Source organism: Passer domesticus, chromosome 17 (genome assembly GCF_036417665.1).
Source record: "Passer domesticus isolate bPasDom1 chromosome 17, bPasDom1.hap1, whole genome shotgun sequence".
NCBI lineage: Eukaryota > Metazoa > Chordata > Aves > Passeriformes > Passeridae > Passer > Passer domesticus.
This window is the reverse complement of record NC_087490.1, coordinates 1,292,448-1,313,201: the sequence shown is the minus strand read 5'-3', so window position 1 is coordinate 1,313,201 and position 20,754 is coordinate 1,292,448. Positions and strand designations below refer to the sequence as shown.

At 60.9% G+C, this 20,754-nt stretch overlaps 2 protein-coding genes and 3 long non-coding RNA genes across 6 annotated transcripts; 4 read left to right on the top strand and 1 right to left on the bottom strand.

The window, feature by feature from the left end:
* Positions 1-669: 669 nt before the first annotated feature.
* Positions 670-3,651, top strand: TCN2 (transcobalamin 2). 2 transcript variants are annotated; one of them, XM_064392738.1, is made up of 10 exons: positions 670-962; positions 1,442-1,631; positions 1,703-1,750; positions 1,831-1,964; positions 2,061-2,219; positions 2,296-2,471; positions 2,717-2,891; positions 2,981-3,173; positions 3,331-3,452; positions 3,545-3,651. In XM_064392738.1, exons 1-10 carry the CDS (start codon positions 902-904, stop codon positions 3,604-3,606), a joined length of 1,320 nt encoding a protein of 439 aa, XP_064248808.1. In that variant the 5' UTR covers positions 670-901; the 3' UTR covers positions 3,607-3,651. The 2 variants fall into 2 exon arrangements, with proteins under 2 accessions (XP_064248808.1, XP_064248807.1); XM_064392737.1 differs by having other exon boundaries at positions 1,703-1,756.
* An 89-nt stretch (positions 3,652-3,740) lies between these two features.
* Positions 3,741-8,350, top strand: SLC35E4 (solute carrier family 35 member E4). The gene is made up of 2 exons (XM_064392736.1): positions 3,741-5,109; positions 6,388-8,350. The coding sequence occupies exons 1-2, from the start codon at positions 4,092-4,094 to the stop codon at positions 6,813-6,815; spliced, it is 1,446 nt and encodes a 481-aa protein (XP_064248806.1). The 5' UTR covers positions 3,741-4,091; the 3' UTR covers positions 6,816-8,350.
* A 3,481-nt stretch (positions 8,351-11,831) lies between these two features.
* On the bottom strand, positions 11,832-13,284 carry LOC135282710 (uncharacterized). The gene is made up of 2 exons (XR_010348764.1): positions 12,916-13,284; positions 11,832-12,196 (listed from the first exon to the last, which is right to left on the bottom strand). It is a non-coding gene; the product is annotated as an uncharacterized LOC135282710 (long non-coding RNA).
* Positions 13,147-14,630, top strand: LOC135282709 (uncharacterized). The gene is made up of 3 exons (XR_010348763.1): positions 13,147-13,276; positions 13,618-13,713; positions 14,347-14,630. It is a non-coding gene; the product is annotated as an uncharacterized LOC135282709 (long non-coding RNA).
* Positions 14,631-15,591: 961 nt separating this feature from the next.
* On the top strand, positions 15,592-20,165 carry LOC135282586 (uncharacterized). Its single transcript, XR_010348670.1, has 3 exons — positions 15,592-15,936; positions 16,047-16,124; positions 18,925-20,165. It is a non-coding gene; the product is annotated as an uncharacterized LOC135282586 (long non-coding RNA).
* The last annotated feature ends 589 nt before the right edge of the window (positions 20,166-20,754 follow it).

The window sequence follows — 20,754 nt, the reverse complement described above, 5'->3', positions numbered from 1 at the left end:
GGGATGGCGCGGGGCACGCCGGGATATAGCGAGGCAGGGATGGCGCGGTGCACGCCGGGATATAGCGAGGCAGGGATGGCGCGGGGCACGCCGGGATATAGCGAGGCAGGGATGGCGGGCCCGCCCGGGGTCGGTTGCACAGCGGGATGGCGGCTGCCGGTCCGTGCCCGGACCTGCGGGACCCGCTGCCCTCCTGTGGTCCCTGACGCCGCAGCACCGGCCGGGGGGGCCACAGCGGGGCGGGTGTTTGGAAACCCCCGAGCCCGGGGGTCTCGGTAGCAGGGGCTCCCCAGGCCCGGCCCCCGCGCTCGGGTGCCCCGGGCTGACGGGCCCGGAGCCCAGCGGGGCCCGGGATCCCCTCCTGGGCTCGGGCATTCGCTTCTGCGGCTCAGCACCGCCCCTGCCCCCGGCGGGGGGAGTTCCACCTCCTGCGGCTCACACCGCTGGCTTTTGGGATGTTTTGGGGGGCTCGTGGCCCTCCCCGCCTGTCCCGCGGCTCCCGGGTGCGGCTGAGCAATCTCCGTTTTCTCAATTAAATCGCACTTGGAGGCGAGCACGGCGATTCTCCTTTCCAGGGGGCGGGTCTGGCCGCGTTTCAGCCCTGTTTATTTTCGGGCTGTGGCCGCCGGCGTTGCCCCGAGCAGCGGCGCCTCGGGTCGGGCTGTCCCGGGCGGGCTGTCCCGGGCGGGCTGTCCCGGGCGGGCTGTCCCGGGCGGGTTGTCCCGGGCGGGTTGTCCCGGGCTGCCCCCGCTGCCCCGGCCGCGCCTCAGCCCAAGCTGTGCCCGGGTTGTGCTGACTCGGCCCCGCGTGCGGAAGCGGCCTCTCGCCACACCTTCCGCGCTGTCCCCGCTGCCGGGCCGTCCGGCGGGGCTGTGCCACCCCTGTCCCCTGTCCCCCGGCCATGGGGCTGCCGCTCGTGCTGCTGCTGCTGCTGCCCGCGCTGCTGCCCGCCCGCTGCTGCGGTGAGTGCGGCCCCGGCCCCCGAACCCGCCCGGCACCCGCGGGCCGGGGCTCGCCCTGAGCCGGGGAGGATGAGCCCCATCTCCAGCCCCATCTGCAGCCCCTCGGTGACACATTCTGCGGGCTCGGCTCCCCCCGGCCCAGCCCCTGCCGCCCCTTCCCCTGCCCGGAGCCAGCCCGTGCCCAGCCCCAGCTCGGGGCCCTGGGGACGGAGGTGTCACCGCAGCCCCCGCCACCCCTGGGGCCCTCTGTGCTCCTGATCCATGGCACATCTCCTTGTTTCTTGCTCTTTTTAATGGTGGGAAACCCGGAGGTTGTGGGATTTGGGGGGGACGCGGAGGGTGTGGGGTGCGTGGCTGGGTGGGTGCCGGGGTCCCTCCCCGCACGGCTTTGGGGGGGCTGTGGAGCCGCAGGGCCGTGCCGGGGGGGTCCCGGCCCTCTCGGGGCCCCTCACCTGCGCTGCCTCTCCCGGGCCGGGCAGAGCCCCCCGCGGGCTCGGCGGGCGCCGTGCGGGCGCTGGGTGCGCGGCTGCTGGGGCTGGCGGGGGACCCCGCGCGGGACCCCGACCCCGCCCTGTACCTGGCCCTGCGCCTGGCCCGCGAGCACGACCCGCGGCTGGAGCGGCGCTACCTGGAGCGGCTGCAGGACACCTTCCAGCACCCCTACGGCAGGTGGGTGCCCGGGGTCCCCACGGGCCTTTGGGGCTGCCCCTGTCCCCCGTGCTGACACCCTGTCCCCGCAGGAGCCTGCAGGGCCACGGCCACTCCCGGTGGGACGCTGAGCACAGCACGTACGTGTGGGTGTCCCGGGGTCACCTGGGGGCAGGTGACAGCTCGGGCGGTGTCCTGGGAGGTGACTGGTGCCTTGCAGGAGCAGGGAGGAGCCCCCGCACACGGGGCGCCTGGCGCTGTACCTGCTAGGGCTGCAGGCCACCTGTCCCCCGCTCAGTCCCCACCGCGCGCTGGTGACGTGGCTCAAGTACTACCTGGAGGAGGACTGGACAGGTGAGAGTGTCCCTGCGGGGTGAGTGCCCACCTGGCACCTACACGTCCAGCTGTGAGGCACCGGCTGACCCTGGTGATGCCGCACGTTGTCCCCAGGCTCCCGGCGGCAAGGCCACCCTGTCACCAGTTACTACCAGTACGGGCTGGGCGTGCTGGCGCTGTGCGTGCACCGCAAGCGGGTGCGGGAGGAGGTGGTCCGGCGGCTCCTCACGGCCCAGCACCACGGAAGGCTCGGGCACGGTGGCAACACCGTGGGTAAGGGCCCGTGGGCACAGGCGGTGCCACCCCGGCGGGTGTGTGGCTCCGGGGTGACACCGGGGTGTCCCTGCAGACACCGAGGCTGTGGTGGCACTGGCCTTCACCTGCCTGGAGCAGAGGAGGTTGGTGGGGACCGGACTGGCAGCCCAGCTCCGGGTGGCCACACACGAGGCCAGCAGGAACATGGCCAAGGGCCAGGGCCCCGACGGCATCATCGGCAACATCTACAGCACGCCGTGGGCCCTGCAGGTGGGTGCCACCCGAGGGGACAGCTGGGCTGGGAATGGGCAGGGGGGGAAGTGGGTCTGCAGATGTGGGGTGCAGAATTTGGTGCAGATGTGGGGTGCAGATGTGGGTGCAGGTGCAGATGTGAGTGCAGAATTTGGTGCCCAGGCAGAGGCAGCTGCCCTGGGGCAGGTGATGCTCAGCAGTGCAGTGCCCAGGTACCCAATTCTCCTCCCTCCTCCCACCACCTCCACCCCTCCCTGTCCCAGGTGTTCCTGGCCACGGGTGAGTGCCAGACAGAGCCGGCGTTCGGCCAGGCCATGGCTGCCCTGCTGGAGAACCTGGAAGCCTTCGGCACCGCCGCCACCATGGCCCAGGTGCTGCCGGTGCTGCACGGCCGCTCCTACCTGGACATCGCCTCCCAGCCCTGCGGGGAGGAGCCAGGTGGGAGCTGGGGGAACGGGACTGGGCTCAGCGCTGGTGTCACCACAGGGGCGGCTGGGTGTCACCAGTGCCGTGGTGGCTTCTGGCAGACACGCTGACACCCCTGGACATGGAGCCCCTGGCCGAGGTGCCGGGGAACAAGACGGTGGAGCTGGTGGTGGAGTGTCCCCTGCCCTGGTGCTACGAGCTCCGGCTCTATGACCGCGTGGTGCCCGTGCCTGCCTCTGCCTCCCTGCTGGACGTGCTCCGGGTGGCTGCAGCGCGGGATCCCCGTGACTTCAGGTGTGTGGGGTCACGCTGTGTCACAGGCCGTGTGTCCTGCACCCGTGCCCTGTGCCCGGCTCACTCCGGCTCCCAGCTGCCCTTGGAGCAGCTCTGTGCCCCCCAGCAGCGCCGAGGCCGCACCCTCGCCCCCCTGACCCTGCTGAACCACCCCCAGGTTCCACACCCAGGACACCCCCCAGGGACCCTTCCTGACCCAGGTGCTGGGGCTGGAGGCCCGGCAGGAGAAGCGGAACTACTGGCAGATCCTGACTGCGCCCAACACCCCCCTGCAGATGGGTGAGTGCTGGGAGGGGGTCCCTGGGGAGCTGGCAGGGGTCCCCCCAGCCCCGTGGCTGCTGTCTCACCCCACACTACACCTCTCCCCACAGGTATCGCTGACTACAGACCCCAGGATGGGGAGACCCTCATCCTGCGCCTCAGCGAGTGGTAGAAGGTGGGGGGTGATGGCAATGAAACCCTCACTGTGGACACAGGACCTGCCGGCTCCCCGCCTCCTCCTTTCCGTGGGCAAGCACCCCAAATCTGCCAAGGCAGGGGGAGGGTGGGAAAGGAATGCATTGGGAAAGGACACGATGCCCTGTGTCCTACAGGTGCAGGGGGACAGGAGCACCAAAACCAGCAGCTCCTCCAGTCCTGGTCTCACCCGGGAATGGGGCAGGCAGCGGCTGGGAGCAGCCGTTTTTGGGGTCTCCAAAGCATTTTTGGGACGGCCAAAATTTTGGGGAGTCCGAGTCAGCGCTGTTCATCCTCAGCAAGCTGGATCCTCCTCCTCTGTAACCCCCTGGGGGTACTGAGCCCCCAGTGTCGCGGGGCCCGCGGTGCCGAGGGGCACCCCCAGGCGTGCCCAAACCGCGCGGTTCCCCCGCAGTTTAATCCAGCCCCCAAAACCCCCGGGGCAGCGGCGGGTCGGGGGCGATGGCGCCGGGGCCGGGGGGGGCTTGGAGGCGGCGCCGCTGTCAGCGCGGAGCCCCCGCGGGGAGCCGAGGGCTGGGGAGCCCGGCTGCCCCGGGGCCGTGCCCGCCGTGCCCCGCCCGCCCGGCAGTGACGCGCTGGCTTCGCCGGGCGGAGCCTCCGCCCTCCGCTCCCGCCATCACCAAACTTTCCGCCGGCCCCGGCCGCCGCCTCCCGGCACATGGCACGGCCGGCCCGGCGCTGAGCCCCGCCAGCACCCCCGGCCGGGGCGACGCCACCGCGGGCAGCGGGGACAGCGCGGCCGCCACCGCGGGGACAGCGCGGCCGCCGCCGCGCCAGCGCTGCTGTCCCCGGCACCCATCGCGGGCTCTCGGGAGGACGGGGCAGAGCGGCGAGGCGCGGCCGGAGGCAGCGGGGCCGGTGCCCATGTGCCCGCGGTCGCGGCGCGGCGATGCAGCCGCGATGGGCGCGGGCGCCGCGCGGCCCTGGAAGCCCGACCCGGGGCAGGCGGGCGGGGGGCGGCCGGGGCCGGGGCCGGCGCTGCCGCTGACCCTCAGCGTGCTGGCCTGGCTGGGCACCGGCACCACCATGGCCGGCCTCAACAAGTGGATCTTCGCGGCGCACGGGTTCCGCTACCCGCTGCTGCTCTCGGCGCTGCACATGCTGTCCGGCGTGGCCGTGGGCTACCCGCTGGGCTGGGCACGGGCCCCCGGCCCCCGGCCCCGCGCCCGGATCTACCTGCTCAGCCTCACCTTCTGCAGCAGCGTGGCCCTGGGCAACCTGGGCCTGAGCTACGTGCAGCTGGACGTGGCCCAGGCCGTGGCCACCACCACGCCGCTGGTGACGCTGCTGCTGGGGCTGCTGGGGGGCCGGCGGCCGCACCCGCTGCAGTTCTGGGCCATGGGGCCGGTGTGTGCCGGGGCCGCCTGCAGCATCGCCGGCGGCCTCTGCTTCTCCCAGCCCGGCTGCGGCTTCCTCCTGGCCGCCACCGTGCTCCGCGCCCTCAAGTCCATCCAGCAGAGTAAGTGCCCCCTGTCCCTGTCCCTGTCCCTGTCCTGCATGTCTGCCTGGCCCTGGCTCGGCCCCTGAGTGCAGGGGTGCTGCTGCCACCTCGGTGCCACTCTCAGTGCTGGGGGTTCTCCCTGCTCGCCTTGCCACCCTCTGTGCACCCTGGTGTCACCCCAGCCCCAATGCCACCCCAACCTATCACTGGTGTCACCCTAGTGCCACCTTTGTGCTTTGACACTCCCTGCCCACCTTGGCCACAGTGTCACCCCAGCCGTGGTGACACTCTGGCTCCCAGTTTCACCCCAGTCCCGGTGCCACCTGCTGTGCCTGTTGTCCTTGTATCACCCCAGTGCCACCCCAGAGCCACCCTGGCCCCTCTCAGGGCTGTGTCATGCTTGTAACCCTGAGGTGCCATGACTTTAGTTTGTCGGTGGTGACACCATCAGTGTCCCTGTGGTGTCCTTGAGCCATGGCAGGTGGAAGTGCCCTCGCTTGGCTCAGGCTCACCCAACCTGTCCCATCCCTGTGGGCTGCTGGACCCGCTGCGAGTTCCCCCTTCCCGGGGACTCGGTGGCCACGGTGCCACCCGGGCCATGGTGTCCCTGGCAATGGCAGTGAGGAGCCAGCTCCACACCAGGAACGCGTGTGGCTGGCAAGGGAGCGTTTCCCCTGAGCCTGGGACTCGGGGCACTGTGGGGATGGGCTCTGGCATGGGGCCCTGTGCCCACCCCAAGGTCTCCATGGCTGTACTGGGGTGCTGTGGCCCCTCAGGGGACGCCACTGGTCATCGTGCCACTGCCCTGTCACCTTTTTACCACGACTGGGACATGGATAGTGGCCCTGGGGAGGGTAGGGGCATGTCTGCCTGTGGCAGCCAGCCCTGCTGTGCCTGCTGTCCTCAGATGACCTGGAGGGGGGGACATGGGGACAAACGCTCTGCAACGGGCTGGGAAAGCTGCCCCGTCCAACCCTCCCAAACACAGGCACCCTTGAAAGCAGACACCCTCGGAATCAGGGAATCCCCAGAGTGGGACACCCCCTGAACCAAGGAATCCCAGAAATGAAGGACTCCTGAACAGAGACACATCCAAACCAGGAAACCTATGAACTGGGACCCCCGCAAACCAGGGCACCCCCAGCCCATGGAAGGAACTCCCCCCCATTTTCCCCTTCCCGGTGACATTTGGGATTTGTTTCCTGTGGCTGGGTGTCTCCTGTGGGTGCTGGGTGTCCCTGCGGCGGGTGGGTGTTCCCGTGGGATGTCCCCCTGACCGTCCCCCTGTCCCCCCAGGTGTGCTGCTGCAGGAGGACCGTCTGGACGCGCTGTCCCTGCTCGGCCTGACGTCCCTGCCCAGCTTCGTGCTGCTCTTCGGGGCGGCCGTGGCGCTGGAGCTGGGCCCGTCCTGGCAGGGAGTCCTCCGCCCCGACGCCGCGCTCTGGGGCTGCGTCCTGCTCAGCTGCCTGGGCTCCGTCCTCTACAACCTGGCCACCTCCTGCCTCCTGTCGCTCACCTCGGCGCTCACGCTGCACCTCCTGGGCAGCCTCACCGTGGTGGGCAACCTGCTGCTGTCGTGGCTGCTGTTCGGCACGCGGCTGGGCGCGCTGGGCTATGCCGGCGTGGCGCTGACGCTGGCAGGGATGGTGCTGTACCACCAGCCCCGGCTCCTGGCCGCCTGCTGGGGCCTGTGTGGGCTGCGGCAGCACCCGCGCCACGAGTAGGGACCCGCGGGGGGATCGGGGCCAGGAGGGCTCCGGGGGAGTGCTGTGCACGTGTGTGCCAGTGTGTGTGACTCCTCTGTACACATGTGCCAGTATATGTGACTGTGCACCTGTGTACCAGTGTGTGTGACTGTGCACGGGTGTGCCAGTGTGTGTGACTGTGCACACGGGTGTCAGTGTGTGTGACTGTGCACGGGTGTGCCTGTGTGTGTGACTGTGCACACGTGTGCCAGTGTGTGTGTGAGTCCTCTGTGCACCTGTGTGCCAGTGTATGTGACTCCTATGTACACATGTGCCAGTGTGTATGAGTTCTCTGTGCATGTGTGTGCCAGAGTGTGTGACTCTGTGTGCACACACAGCTGCTGAGGTGCACACGCGTGGCAGTGTGCATGGTTGTGTGCACGTGTGTTTTCTGGTGTGCCCAGAAGTGAGTGCACACCTCCTGCTTTGCACAGTGTCCGGGTGTGCTGGTGTGCACAGCACTGTGCACATGGACGTGCTGACGTGCACACGTGATGTGTGCACTGCTGTGTGGAATTGCACATGCGGGTGTGAGTGGGTCTGTGCACAGCTCTGTGCTTGTGAGTGTGCACAGGCTCTGCAGGTGTGAGCATGGCCCTGCCTGGGACGTGCGTTGTTGATGTGTATGACACTGCACACATTGGTGTGCACAGCTCTGTGTGCACACGTGGGTGTGCACAGCTTTGTGTGCAAGCAGGTCTCGTGCTTGTGGGCACGTGTGCATTGCCACGGGCTGTACACAGGTGTGTGCAGTGTCTGTGTGGCACACATGTGCTGGTGTGTGCAGGCTGGGCGTGCACGGCTCCATGAGTGTGTGTGTGCAGGTGTGTGCTGCTGGCAGGTACCGCTGTGCACTGGCTCTGCACGCTTGCACACACGGGCTGGGCACGCCCAGGGACGTGGCTCTGGGCACAGCTCTGGATACAGCTCTGTGCATCCAGCTGCTGTCCCACCTGGGCAAACAGATATGTGTGTCTGTATGTCTGTCTGTGTGTGTGTGTGTCACTACTGAGCTCTGCTGGCTGGAGTGGCCCCTGGCTCTGTGTACACTCGGTTCTCGTGGCCGAACCGAACGCCCAGGACAGGGCGGGTGTGTCCCCTCTCCTGTCCCCATCCCCACCGTGTCGTGACAATCCCGCGGGGCTGCCGGTGGTGCTGCCGATGTTGTCTTTGTCCCCACCACGCCCCTCAGCCCCCACAGCTGTCCCCACCCCTCCCAGCTCGCTGTAGACTGGCATCCGTGGCAGAGATGGGGAGAGCCCAGCCGAGGGCACGGGAGCAGCCTGGACCAGCTGCCATCGCTCCAGGACAGTGGTGGGCTGTGACACGGGACAGTGGTGGGCTGTGACACAGCACATGCTCACCATGGCACAGGACAACCCGGTGTGTGTGCCTGGCACCGCTGCCGGGGTCCGTGGTGGCTGTTGCCACACTTGTATCTCCACGCCGGGGCCGAAGGACCCAGCTCCGATTGCACTTGTCCCAAAATAAAGCTCTATTTTTGTTGTACTCCACCCTTGGCTCCCAGCGATCTCCTGGCCAAGAAGGAAGGAAGGGAGGAGCACCCAGCGCAGGCACAGAAGTGCCTCGGGATGTTGCAGATCTGTGTCCTCCAGCTCCAGCAGGGACAGCTGCGGTTTGCCAGCCCCAGGGCTGGCACTGGGACACCCCGCAGGCCATGGGAGGGATGCAGTGACACAGACAGCAGTCACTGACCACAAGTGTCTGGAAAAGGGCTGGGAGCTTTGCCCTGCCCTGGGGTGCCATGATACTGGAGCATCCTGTCCCCTGAGTCATGGAATTATGGAATATTCCACAAGGATCATCGAGCTCACCTCCTTGCCCTGCACAGGACAGCCCCAAAAGTCAACCATGTGTTGCTTGTTCCACTCCTCTCAGCCTGGTGACTCACTTGACCACAAAAGCGCAACTCCGCTTCCCCCGGAAAATCCCCACTGGTTCCCGCCCTCTTTCCCAAACAGCGATTTTTTTCCATTATCAAGGCAGTGATTTGGGGCCGCTTCCAGCAGCACCTGTGGAATGGCTCCTTCCCAGCACACGGGTGAGGCGCGGGCAGCTCTCCGGGGTGTGCCCAGCGTGCCACCGCTGCTGCCACCTTTGCCAAGGTGCCCCAGGTGCGGCTGGAGTGGTGCCCATCCCAAAAGGGACACAAAGGGCCCGCAGCCATCAGCCAGCGGCCCCTGCTCTGGCCAGGAGTGTGTTTGCTTTCTGCGCTCACATTCCAGAGGCTTTTTCACAGCGGGGAGTGTTGGAAGGAGGAGTGAGACCAGCAAACCTGCCACCTGCAGCATGGGCGGCTCAGGAGCCCTCCCCCAGGGACTGCCTGCCTGTCCCTAGCCCTAGCCCTAGCCCTAGCCCTAGCCCTAGCCCTAGCCCTAGCCCTAGCCCTAGCCCTAGCCCTAGCCCTAGCCCTTTCCCTGTCCCTGTCCCTGTCCCTGTCCCTTGCTGGCACTGGGGTCTGCCTGGATGCTGGCTCCATCTGTGGCTTTGCCTTTCCCACCTTGGAGCCGGTGCCGTGTGGTGCTCGCGGTGCCCTGCATGGAGCAGGGCCGCTTGTGGCCGTGTGTGTCCCTGTGCCATGGTGACAGTAGCTGGGGGTTCAAGAGCAGCGTTCCTGCTGGGACTGGGGGTTGTGTTGCCCGTGGGAAGCCCAGCAGTGGTGGGAGGGGTGGCTGGCTGTGGTGGCCCTACCTCCGGGTATTCCAGGCCATGATCTCAGCCTGCTGTTATCCCTCTGCTCCGGCCCCAGGAAGGATTGGGTTTCCCACCACACTGACAGCTGCCCATGTGCTGAGCCCGGTGCTGCTCCGGCCAAGCTGGATGAGAGAAAGGCAGCCCAGCCCTGGGGTTTTTGGGAAGGGAGCAGATGGGTCACCTTCCTGGAGAGCAGCCCCTGGCACAGGGCAGGAGCAGCCCAGCTGGAGCAGGGAGCTGTGGCACAGCACTCACATGGGCATAGGGAGGGGTGGCTCCTTGTGAGGAGGGGTCACAGCTCTGAGGGAGGGGTGGCATCTCCACATGCCTGGAGGTGCTGGCTGACAAAGAATCATGGAATCACGAGATGCTTTGGGTGGGAAGGGAATTTAAAGGTCATCTCATCCCATCCCCTGCAATGGGCAGGGACACCTTCCACTATTCCAGGTTGCTCCAAGTCCCATCCAGCCTGGCCTTGGGCACTGCCAGGGATCCAGGGGCAGCCACAGCTGCTCTGGGCACCCTGTGCCAGGGCCTGCCCACCCTGCCAGGGAACAATTCCTCATTCCCAGTATCCCATCCATCCCTGCCCTCTGGCAATGGGAAGCCATTCCCTGTGTCCTGTCCCTCCACGCCCTTGCTCAAAGTCCTTCTCCATCAAGGAGCTCCAGGTGAAGTGTGAAAGTCCAAGATGGGAGAAATAAACCTGAGTTCAGTGGGACCGGGTAGTCATGGCACCGTGCCAGACAGTTTTCATGGATCTGCTGCTGAACCACTGCTGAACCCTCCTTGGAAGTGGCGATGGAACGTGCTGGGGTGGCACTGGAGCAGAAGCAGCATGTGCCCATGCAGGGGAGAGGAAATCCAGGCTGGATTTACTGTGTGCCTGGGAGCACAGGGTGGAAATTATCTCTGTTTCAGGATGGGGATTAGCTGCTGCCCTGGAGCCTGTCTGCCCTGGCACAGCGGGATTTGGGATCTGCAGCAGGGACAAACACTTGCTAAGCTGGGGAGCCTGAGCCAGGAAATGACATCCTTCTGGGACATGCTGGGCTGTGCTCTCAAACCTACCACATCCCAGTCCTCAGACAGTGTCAGGGACTGTCCTGGGTATGGAGCTGGAATTATGGCAAAGCCTTTTTTAGCGTAGATGTAGGAAGATTGCATTTTTCCTTGTAGGACAGCCTAGCCCAGAGAGCTGAGGGTGTTTGAAGCTGCCCAAATGAGACTGGAGGCCAGGATGGACAGGGTGACCCCTCAGGCTCCCTTCCAGCCCCACAGCCTCTGTTTCAGCACCCAAAAATCCCCTTCAGGCTTTGTCCTTAACCATTTGGTGACTTCACTGCTGGCTCTGCGTCACAGGCTCCTGCCCTGCCCTGAGCAGCCTCTTGGCTGAGTAGCTGAGTTTCTAAAAGATGAAATCACAGGAGCTTAAAGATATTTTAAAAGTCTTAGAATCAGAGAAATATGGAGTGGTTAAGGTTGGATATGCTCTCTAAGATCACCAAGTCCAACTGTTCCCCCAGCACTGGCAAAGTCAGCACTAACCCATGTCCCCAGGTGCCACATACTCACATTTTTTTAACATTTACAGGGATAGGGACTCCACCACAGCCCTGGGCAGCCTGTTGCAATGCCTTGCCACTCCTTCTATGAAGAATTTTCCCCTAATATCCAACCTAAATCTCACTTGGTGCAACTCGAGTTGCTAGCAACTTGAGGCTATCTCCCTTGTCCTGTCTCTTATTCCCTGGGAAAAGAGCCTCACCCCCAGCTGGCTCCAGCCCCTCACATCTGTTGGGGATATGGGACCCCCCCAAGGATTGGGGTTCTTCACGATCAAGGAGCAGCTTCCTGAAATCATAAGACATGGAATGATTTGGGCTGGAAGGGACCTTGAAGTTTATCTCATTCCAGTGCCCTGCCATGGGCAGGGACAACAACCATGGATCTCCCAAGCACTCCTGAAAAAGAGTTCTGGCAATCAAGTTGGGGAAGAGAAAGGTGACATCTTTGGGTCTCTCCCAACCAGAGATGCTGGGGCCTGTGCTCTTCCTTCCCTCTCTGGAAGGCAGCAGATGACGAGCCTTTGAGTTGCTGTCTCAAAACCCAGAGCTGTATCCCAGCTAGGAAAAACAAGTGTTGGTGACGTTCCAAGTCTCCTGACTCACAGCAAGTTGCTGTCCTGCCTCAGCAGCACATTTTGTGCTGGAATAAAACAACACTCCCTGAGCACATGGTGGTCTCGGAGTGCCTGTCAAGGCTCTGGTACAAATGAGATGTGAAAACTGTGCTGATTTTATTAATAGTAAAATTCACTACTCGCTGGGGTATCTCAAATCCTCTGTACTTTCAGCAGCACAGACTTCATGTTCCAGCTCCTCAGATGTGAGTTTATTTTCAGCCCTCCAGCATGGCTCTGGAAGAACTGCTGCTGGCTTTCCCTGGATTTCTTGCCAAGAGGTCACAACAGCTTGTTTGTACTCAGAGCAGCAGTGTTTCTCCTAGTCCATTTCCATAAACATGGGGCACCATCCTGGCTGCAGAGCTGAGCATCCGGATCTGCTGGTGCTGGACCTGGCACTGGCCTGACCGTGCTGCCAGGAGCTGCTCCTGGGCTCTGTGCTGGGGTGGCAGGACTGGACCTGGGAGAAAGGCACCGTGTGCTGGGCTGAGCCCCAGGGTGGGCAGCAGGAGAGGGGGGATTCTGTTCCTCTGCCCCACTTGGTGAGACCCCACCTGCAGAGCTGCCCCAGCCCTGGGCCCAGCACAGGAGGGACCTGGAGGTGCTGGAGAGCCCAGAGGAGACACCAGGATGAGCGGAGGGATGGAGAAGCTCTGCTGTGAGGAAAGGCTGAGAGGATTGGGATAGCTTGGCCTGGAGAAGAAAAGGCTTTAGGGTGACCTAATTACAGCCTTCCTACTTGAAGGGAGCCAACAAGAAAGATGGAGAGAGAAAGAAAGAAAAAGAAAGAAAGAAAGATGGAGAGAGACTTTGGGCAATGGTCTGGAGAGACAGGACAAGGAAGAATGCCTTCAGACTGAAAGAGAGTAGGTTTAGACTGCATATTTTGAAGAAACTGTTCCCTGGGAGGGTGGACAGGCCCTGGCACAGGGTGCCCAGAGCAGCTGTGGCTGCCCCTGGATCCCTGGTGGTGTCCAAGGCCAGGCTGGATGGGGCTTGGAGCAGCCTGGGACAGTGGGAGGTGTCCCTGCCATGGCAGGGGGTGGCACTGGATGAGTTTTAAGGTCCCTTTCAATCCAAACCATTCCATGATTGCATGGTTCTGTGGTTCTATTCCCACAGGCACAATGTGCTGGAGGGGTGCTCCCTGAGGCCAAGCAGCCAGTGGGACTGACTCACCCCCCGTGTCCCCACGCCGTGGTCCTGGCTGTCACTGAGCCCAGCAGCTGCAGATGCAGGCAGTGGGGGTGTCCTTCGGGGGACACACGGATGCTCCATGTGGGGACAGAGCCTGGTCACTACCCCAGGCAGACATCAGGGATGGTGCTGGTGCAGTGGATGAAGGGCAGGAGAAGCTGTTGGACCCCTGTGTCACCGAGGCAGAGTTTGGAGGGGACTTCTGACAGGCCACCTGCCAAGGTCACCATGACAACAACTGACCACCAAGAGCAGAGACAGGGGTCATGGAGAAGCAGGGCCAAACACGGCCTCGTGTCACCTTCTTTGCACCACCCCAGAGCCAGCAGATCAGCATGCCCCGGTGCAGGGCTGGGGGACCCTCACACTGTCCTGGGGCTGGGGAACCCTCAGACTGGGCTGGGGAACCCTCACACTGTCCTGGGGCTGGGGAACCCTCAGACTGGGCTGGGGAACCCTCACACTGTCCTGGGGCTGGGGAACCCTCAGACTGGGCTGGGGAACCCTCACACTGTCCTGGGGCTGGGGAACCCTCAGACTGGGCTGGGGAACCCTCACACTGTCCTGGGGCTGGGGAACCCTCAGACTGGGCTGGGGAACCCTCACACTGTCCTGGGGCTGGGGAACCCTCACACTCCCTGAGCTGGTCTGTGGCCCTCTGACATGAAGCCCTTTCTCACCCAGAGCAGCCCTGCAGATTGGGACCATGATTTGGACTACCCCCTGCCCACATCCAGCAGCCACACCAGTGCCCATGAGCTGCAGCTCCTGGAGGAGCAGGTGAGGTCTCCTCTCCCCTGGGACAAAACTCATGGTCCCCTGTGGCACAAGGAGGCCTTTAGCTGGATCAGGAGGGGGTGCCAAGGTTCTCTCCAATGGGTGGGAGAGGCAATTCCTGGATTTGGGCCACCTTTGACACGAGTGGTTGTGCCTCCATCCCAACCTCAGGACACAGCTGTCTCCAAGTCACCTGTGGTTTGGAATAAACTACTATCATTGGCCACGGGCCTAACCTGGACTCAGACGTTGTTCCAATGATACCTTGGAAGAGAATAAGTTTAGATTGGATTTTGGGAAGAGATTCTTCCCCGTGAGAGTGGAGAGACCCTGGCACAGAGTGCCCAGAGCTGTGGCTGCCCCTGGATCCCTGGGGGGCTTGGATCAACTTGGTCTGGTGGAAGGTGTCCCTATGGATTGAAGCAAGATGAGCTTTAAGGTCTCTTCCAGCCCAAACTATTCCATGATTCTGTGATTTTGTGATTATGTATATTGGAGCTTTTTGCTAGGAGATCACCTTGGCCATAGTGAGGGATGTGGTGGGATCTGTCTCTTCCTGAAGACAAGCAGCACTTTGGAGTTCTTTATTTCATGGTAGGAGAGTGGCAATAAAGTCTTACGTTTGCTCTCACAAAGGTTAAAAACTTTGACAAGGCCAAAAAGAAAACCCATCGTCTCTACAAACAATTACGGCAGCAGTTCTTGAAAGAACAGGAGAGAAAGATGGCATGGAGGAAGAAGACAGCCGAACAGTTTAAAAAATCCCTGGAAGTGTTCGATCGCAGGAGTGGGAAGGTGCCCGGTGCCCCCTCCCGTTTCCCTGCGGGTGTAGGGAAGCCCTCGGAACAGGCAGGAGCTGCCGACAAAGAAGGGACCCAGTGACACGTCCAGAGAGCTCCTCCTGCAGGCCGTGCCCGGCTTCCAGCGCACAGGAGCTTTAGAAACTCCGCGCTTCTTTTACAGCAATAAAGCAGTGCAACCCCTCTGGTGTTGCTGCCCTTTTCAATTGATGGGAATGGGCTCGTTGGAGAGCCTGGGCTGGGAGGGAGCAGTGAGCAAGCTGGGGGTGCTCAGCCTGGAGAAAAGGAGACTCCGAGGTGACCTTATCACTCTCTCCAGCTCCTGAAAGGTGCCTGTGCTAAGGTGGGATTGGGCTCTTTCTCCAGGAACTGACAGAACCAGAGGACACAGTCTCAATCTATATCAAGGGAGATAGAGGTTGGATATTAGGAAAAAGTTTTTACAGAAAGGGTGATAAAGTTCTGGAACTGCCCAGGGAGGTGGTGGAGTCACCATCCCTGGATGTGTTTAACAAAGCCTGGATGTGGCACTGGGGGCCAGGGTTTAGGTGAGGTGTTGGGGCTGGGCTGGACTCGATGATCTCAACCCAGTGAATCTGTGAATTCTGTGGGGCAGCTGCAGGAGTGAAACTCCTCTTCAAGGGACTGCTGTCCTGTGAGGGAATGGGAGTATGATACAAAAGGGATGGAGATTTTCCTTGGCTTGTGCATTGGGGGTGGCTGGGCACTGCCCAGGCTCCCCAGGGAATGGGCACGGCCCCGAGGCTGCCAGAGCTCCAGGAGCCTTTGGACAGCGCTGCCAGGGATGGACAGGGTGGGGTTGGTGGGGGTCTGGGCAGGGACAGGGGTTGGACTGGATGACCCTTGTGGGTCCCTTCCAGCTCAGGAGATTCCATGACTCTGTATCCTGGTTTTCCAGCCACCATGGCAGTGTTTGGATTTCATAACATAAACCCTTTCTGCTTGAGATGAAGCTGCTTATTTTTTATGCTTCCCAGTGACCTTGAGGGAATAATTGGACCTTGGAAGATTGCTTCCACGTCCTCAATCACGTCACATCTTCAATCAAGTGCTTCCTTCACTGGATTGAAAAATGCCCAGTACCTTCAAACTGTGTGCCTCAGCTGAGATTTCTGAAGGGAATTCTCAAAACTGATGGGAGAGGCATAGCTCAGACACCAGGACAGCACAGGCAAGTCACATCTCAGCGCTCAAAAATCAGGAGCCATCAGGCCTTGGCAATAAATTCTCTATTTACTGTTAAAACTGTTATTTAAAGAAGCACAAAACTTTCCCCAAACTCTCCATAGACATAATTCAGGTGCTGCAAGGCTCTAGAAACACAGCATGGAAAATCAGGGTTTTGGCACCTGAATTGGCTTCAAACCAGAGATCTATCAAGTCTTGCTTTTCCAGAGTATTTAAGGTACGTTCTTGTCCTCCTCCCACCTGTGATAAATCTGCCCTGCATCCTTTCCTTTCCATGGACAGATCCTTCCTTCTTCATCTCAGTTTTTGCCTGTGGGGTTTGTCCAGGAAAATGAGGATTTGCTGTTCACCTGCTGGGAACCCCCGATGTGTGGAGACGCGAGGCTTGACTCCATGTTTCAGAAGGTTGGTTTATTATATTATTATATATATTACATTAAAATACTACATTAAAACTATACTAAAAGAACAGAGAGAAAAGATTCATCAGACAGCTAGAAAGAACAAGAATAGAATGCATAACAAAATCTTGTGACTCTCAGAGTCTGATGCAGCTGCATCTGTGATTGGCTTTTAATTAGAAACAACTAACATGCACCAATCACAAATGTACCTGTTGAATTCTACAGCAGCAGATAGTTATTGTTTACATTTCTTTCCTGAGGCCCTCAGCTCCTCAGGAGAGAAAAATCCTAGCAAAGGATTTTTCATAAAATATCATAGTGACAGTTCACCAGATGAACTGGATGATTGAGGGTCCCTTCCAACCCAAACCATTCCATGATTCACTGTGACAGCTGCTGGACAGGAGAGACAGGGAACATCTCTGGTCATGCAGGCACCAGTGCCAGGCTGGTGTCCACCTGCACCAGCTGGTTTCGTGACTGAAACCCAAGAAAGTATGTATTGAGATGAATAAAAACAAAATGTCAAAAAAGCAAATAATGTCACAAGTTTTTAGAGAGGAGCCTGGAGGTTGTCACCTAGGGGTGACCCACGCTGGCTACCCCTCGGGTTTTCCTTTTGGGAAGATGCTGTGGGAAAAGGAGAGCATTAGAACCAAAGAGCACCCGCCCTGCACACTGAGGGAGGGGATGTCCCCAAGTGGTTCCTGGCACGCAGCAGCACCCAGGGGGAGCAGCACCCGTGGAGGCAGAGGGGCTGCAGGGCTCTAACAGAGCTCCTCTGTGTGGAGGTTCCAGCGCTCAGCCCCTCTGAGCCCCCCCCGTCCTCCCGTGCTCGGAGGAGCCTGTCACCAGTTTCTCGGGCCCCCAGCTCGGTGCTGTCCTTGGTGCCAGCATTCCCAGGGACAGGCAGCCCTGGCAGCAGCAGCACGCCGGGATGAAGAGCCCCAAGGCCGGGTGATGCCTGTTCCCCTTTGCCCTCTCCTTGCCCCCTCCCCAGCCCCGTGGCCTTGAGGCCTCTGGGGCTGCTGGGGCTGGGCCGTTCCCGGGCAGGCCGGGGCTGTTGGCACAGCCGGGCTGGGTCTCGGTGCTCACCGAGCCCTGTGAGCTCCCACTCGGCAGAGCCAGGAAGCAGCTGGCTTTCCCCTGGGAGATGGAGGTTGTGACTTGCTGCAGACTCATGGAATCACAGCATCATTAGATTTGGAAAAGCCCTCAGCATCAAGTCCAACCATTCTCCCACCACTGCCCCATGTCCCCAGGTGCCACATCCACACAGCTGCAAAATCCCTCCAGGGATGGGGACTCCAGCTCTGCCCTGGGCAGCTGTGCCAGTGCCTGACCACCCTTCGCATGTAGGAATTTTCCCAAAATCCACCCCAAGCCTGCCGTGGCCCAGCCTGAGGCCGTTCCCTCTCCTCCTGTCCCTGTTCCCTGGAGCACAGCCCGACCCCCCGGCTGTCCCCTCCTGTCAGGAGTTGTGCAGAGCCACAAGGTCCCCCCTGAGCCTCCTTTTCTCCAGGCTGAGCCCCTTTCCAGCTCCCTCAGCCTCTGCTGGGGCTCCAGCCCTTTCCCAGCTCTGTTCCCTGCCCTGGACCCTCTCCAGCCCCTCCAGGTCTCTCTTGTCATAAAGGGCCCAGAACTGGACACAGGATTTCAGTTCTGGCCTCAGCAGACAGATTAGGACCAAACTCACACACTCTGGTCTCAGTGCCCTGTAGCCACAGGGACATTTTCCTGTGCCACAGCTGCCCACAGCTGGCTGTGTCCCTCTGCACTCCTGCTCCTGCCACCCAGCTCCAGCCTGGAGCTCTCAGAGGCAGCCCAGCACCTGCAGCCCTCCCGTTTTCCTTGTTGGGTCCTTTAGCTCAGAGCTTACACCAACCCCACTACACTCATCCCTTCAGCCAGCTCTGTACTGCAGGGACTCCCTGGTTTCGCTGTGCCCTGCCTGGCCTTCCTGACAGGCTCTGGGGGCCAGGGAAGTGCAAACTCCTTCCCAGCTGTTCAGGACACAGACACCATCATCCCACTGACAGCGTGACATGGGAATGAGGGAACAGCAGCCAAAGCTGCAGGAGGGATGTGGTCAGGGATCAGTTGGCCCTGTACAGTCCTCCAGGGCTTGGTGTGGTGCCAGAGCTCCAAGTTCCCAGCAGAGCACAAGGTAAAGCTACAGCCAAAGGACCGAGGCAGGAGGGGACTGTCCCTGCACTGACAGGATGGGGTGCTGTTGCCTGCGGCAAGGCTTCATTGTGTGCTTCTGCTCTTTCACCAACATTTCACAATCAGTTTAAATCATGCCCCTCCTTGATGTCCCTTCCCAGGTCCCACACAGGGATAGGTCATAGCAGGAACAGAGAAATTATTTGGGCAAACCAGGCTGGGGTGTATCATGGTTTTCCAAGCAGATCAGCCAGCCAGCTCCTACGCTCTGAGCTGTGCTTCCCTTTGCTGCAGAGGAGTGGGATTCAGCACCTGGAGAGGGGTTTGGGTGGTGGGTGAGGCCAGCTGGGCCCAGGGAAGTCGCTGACCCTCAGGTATCTGTCACAGTCCTGCTGTTGGAACACAGCTGACTCAAATGGTGGGGGACAGTGTGCCCAGGCTGTACCAGGGGCTCCCGGCTCTCCCTCCCCTGCTCGGACATGCCCCACATAATTTGGATTCTTGGGCCCCTCTGACTCGGGCAGTGATGCAGTCTGGTGGGTTTGAGGGCAGAGAATTGTTTGAGAATAGATCTGAGGCTTTTCTACATCCTGGATGAGGTGGGATTGACGCAGGTTTGATGATGCTTCATCCAGCTCCCGAAGTGACCCAGTTTTCTTCTTGGCTGAAGAGCTGCTGCTGGCCTGGAGCAGTGAGGAGCTGCAGGACGAGTCAGGGCTGCTCTGGACATGTGTCATCACCCCCATCTCCTCCTGCAAGACGGCAATGTCTGTAATTATCCAGATCCAGGAGGGAGCAGCAGTGATCCACAGTTTTCCCTATTTTAGAGGAGGTTTGGATGCAACCCACAGCTCCACCCCTTTCCTTCCTCTATCCCTGGATGTTACAAGGACTTTCTGTCCCTTCAAGGAGGCTGTGCACACTGGATATAGGGCACTCTGGTGACAGTCACTGGCCAGTTGATGCCATCTCCAGGTCATGGTTGTCAGGAAGTCCAAGTCTGCCCTTCTTGGAGAGCAGCAGCACATTTCAAACAAAGCAGTCAGGACACTCTTCAACTTTGGAAAGACATCCTTTTCATGATGGGCTTCATTCCAAAATATCTGCAGTGTATATGGAAGCCTTTCAGGAGGGTCAGGGATCCCTTCTGGAGTCCTTGTCAAGAAAAGCAGCAGCTCTCCATGTCTCAAGGGCTTTTCTCTGTTATGTGATGAGCTCCATGAGGACACATCCAACTGACAGCACACCCCTCTGCAGCCTCAAATCACAGCTCTGCTGTGCTTTCGATCATAGTGCAGCCAGGAAATCATGGATCTTCTGGATTTAGATCCAGTGTGATCCCAGCTGCTGAATTAGAGCTTGAGAAGGTGTTCCTGGGCAGGTCCGTGCTTTCCCTGGAGGCTACATGGCAGTCTGGCCCAGACTCGCAGTTCCAGCTGCCCCTTCCTCCCACAGCGGGCTGGGCATGTCCCAGCTTGGGGTGTACCCAAACCCAGAGTCACTGTCACGCTCAATCCCATTCTGGATTCGAGTCAGTCCTTTGGCTGAACCACTCAGGGCAGGAGGGAACCCGCATGGAGGTCACTGCTCTGGTAATGAGCCTGGAGGAAAATGACTTGGGGTGCTGGAGATGGTACCAGGTATGCCCAGGTGGGCAGGAAGGCCATGTCCCCTTGTCTATCCTCACCAGTGCCACACCAGAAAGCCCAGTCCTGGTGGTCCCACTACATCTCCCACAACCAGCCTATCATTTGCTTTGTGTAGGGAAGCAGTTAGGAATGGGTGAGCAGAATTATTCCTGGACTTGGACACTCCCTGCTCAGAAATACAGGAGCTGCTCATGCCAGGTAAGGTTGGGACCTGGGATAAGGCTGTCCGTGAGGGCATGGCCACCCCACCACTGTGCTGTGCCAGCTCGAGGCACAGAGCCGGCAGCTCAGCATTTTGCCATGTTTCCTGCTGGAAACCAAACCCTCCTGGCCCGAGGGCACCCATCACTGCCTGGGCACAGGTGAGGGCACGGCTGCAGGGCAGCGTTCAGGGCCATCATGTTCCTTGCAGACGTCAGTTAGTCACAGGTAAGCAATTAACTCAGCCTGTACAACATCAACAACTTCATCAGCTGAGGTTCATTATCACTTTTATGGCCCCGTAAAACCAGCCACGCTAACAGTGCGGCTTAGGGGAACTCTCTTGTGTTTTGACGTTTCAAAACAGACCCCTCGGGCCTCCTGGACACCCACTGCGCAGACCCGCGCCTGGCAGACGTGATCTCGGGGGTTAAAACTTATTCTTCGGGTTACACGTCGTGCCTTCAGGAATACAGATCCGGGCAGCTGGGAGGAACGCGCCGCCTCACCCCCTCATCCCTCACAGCCCCGCCGGCGCCATGACACACCCCAACACCCGGCAGTGGCGCCGCGGGGCTCCTCATTGGACAGCGGCGCTGCCAATCAAGCGGCAGG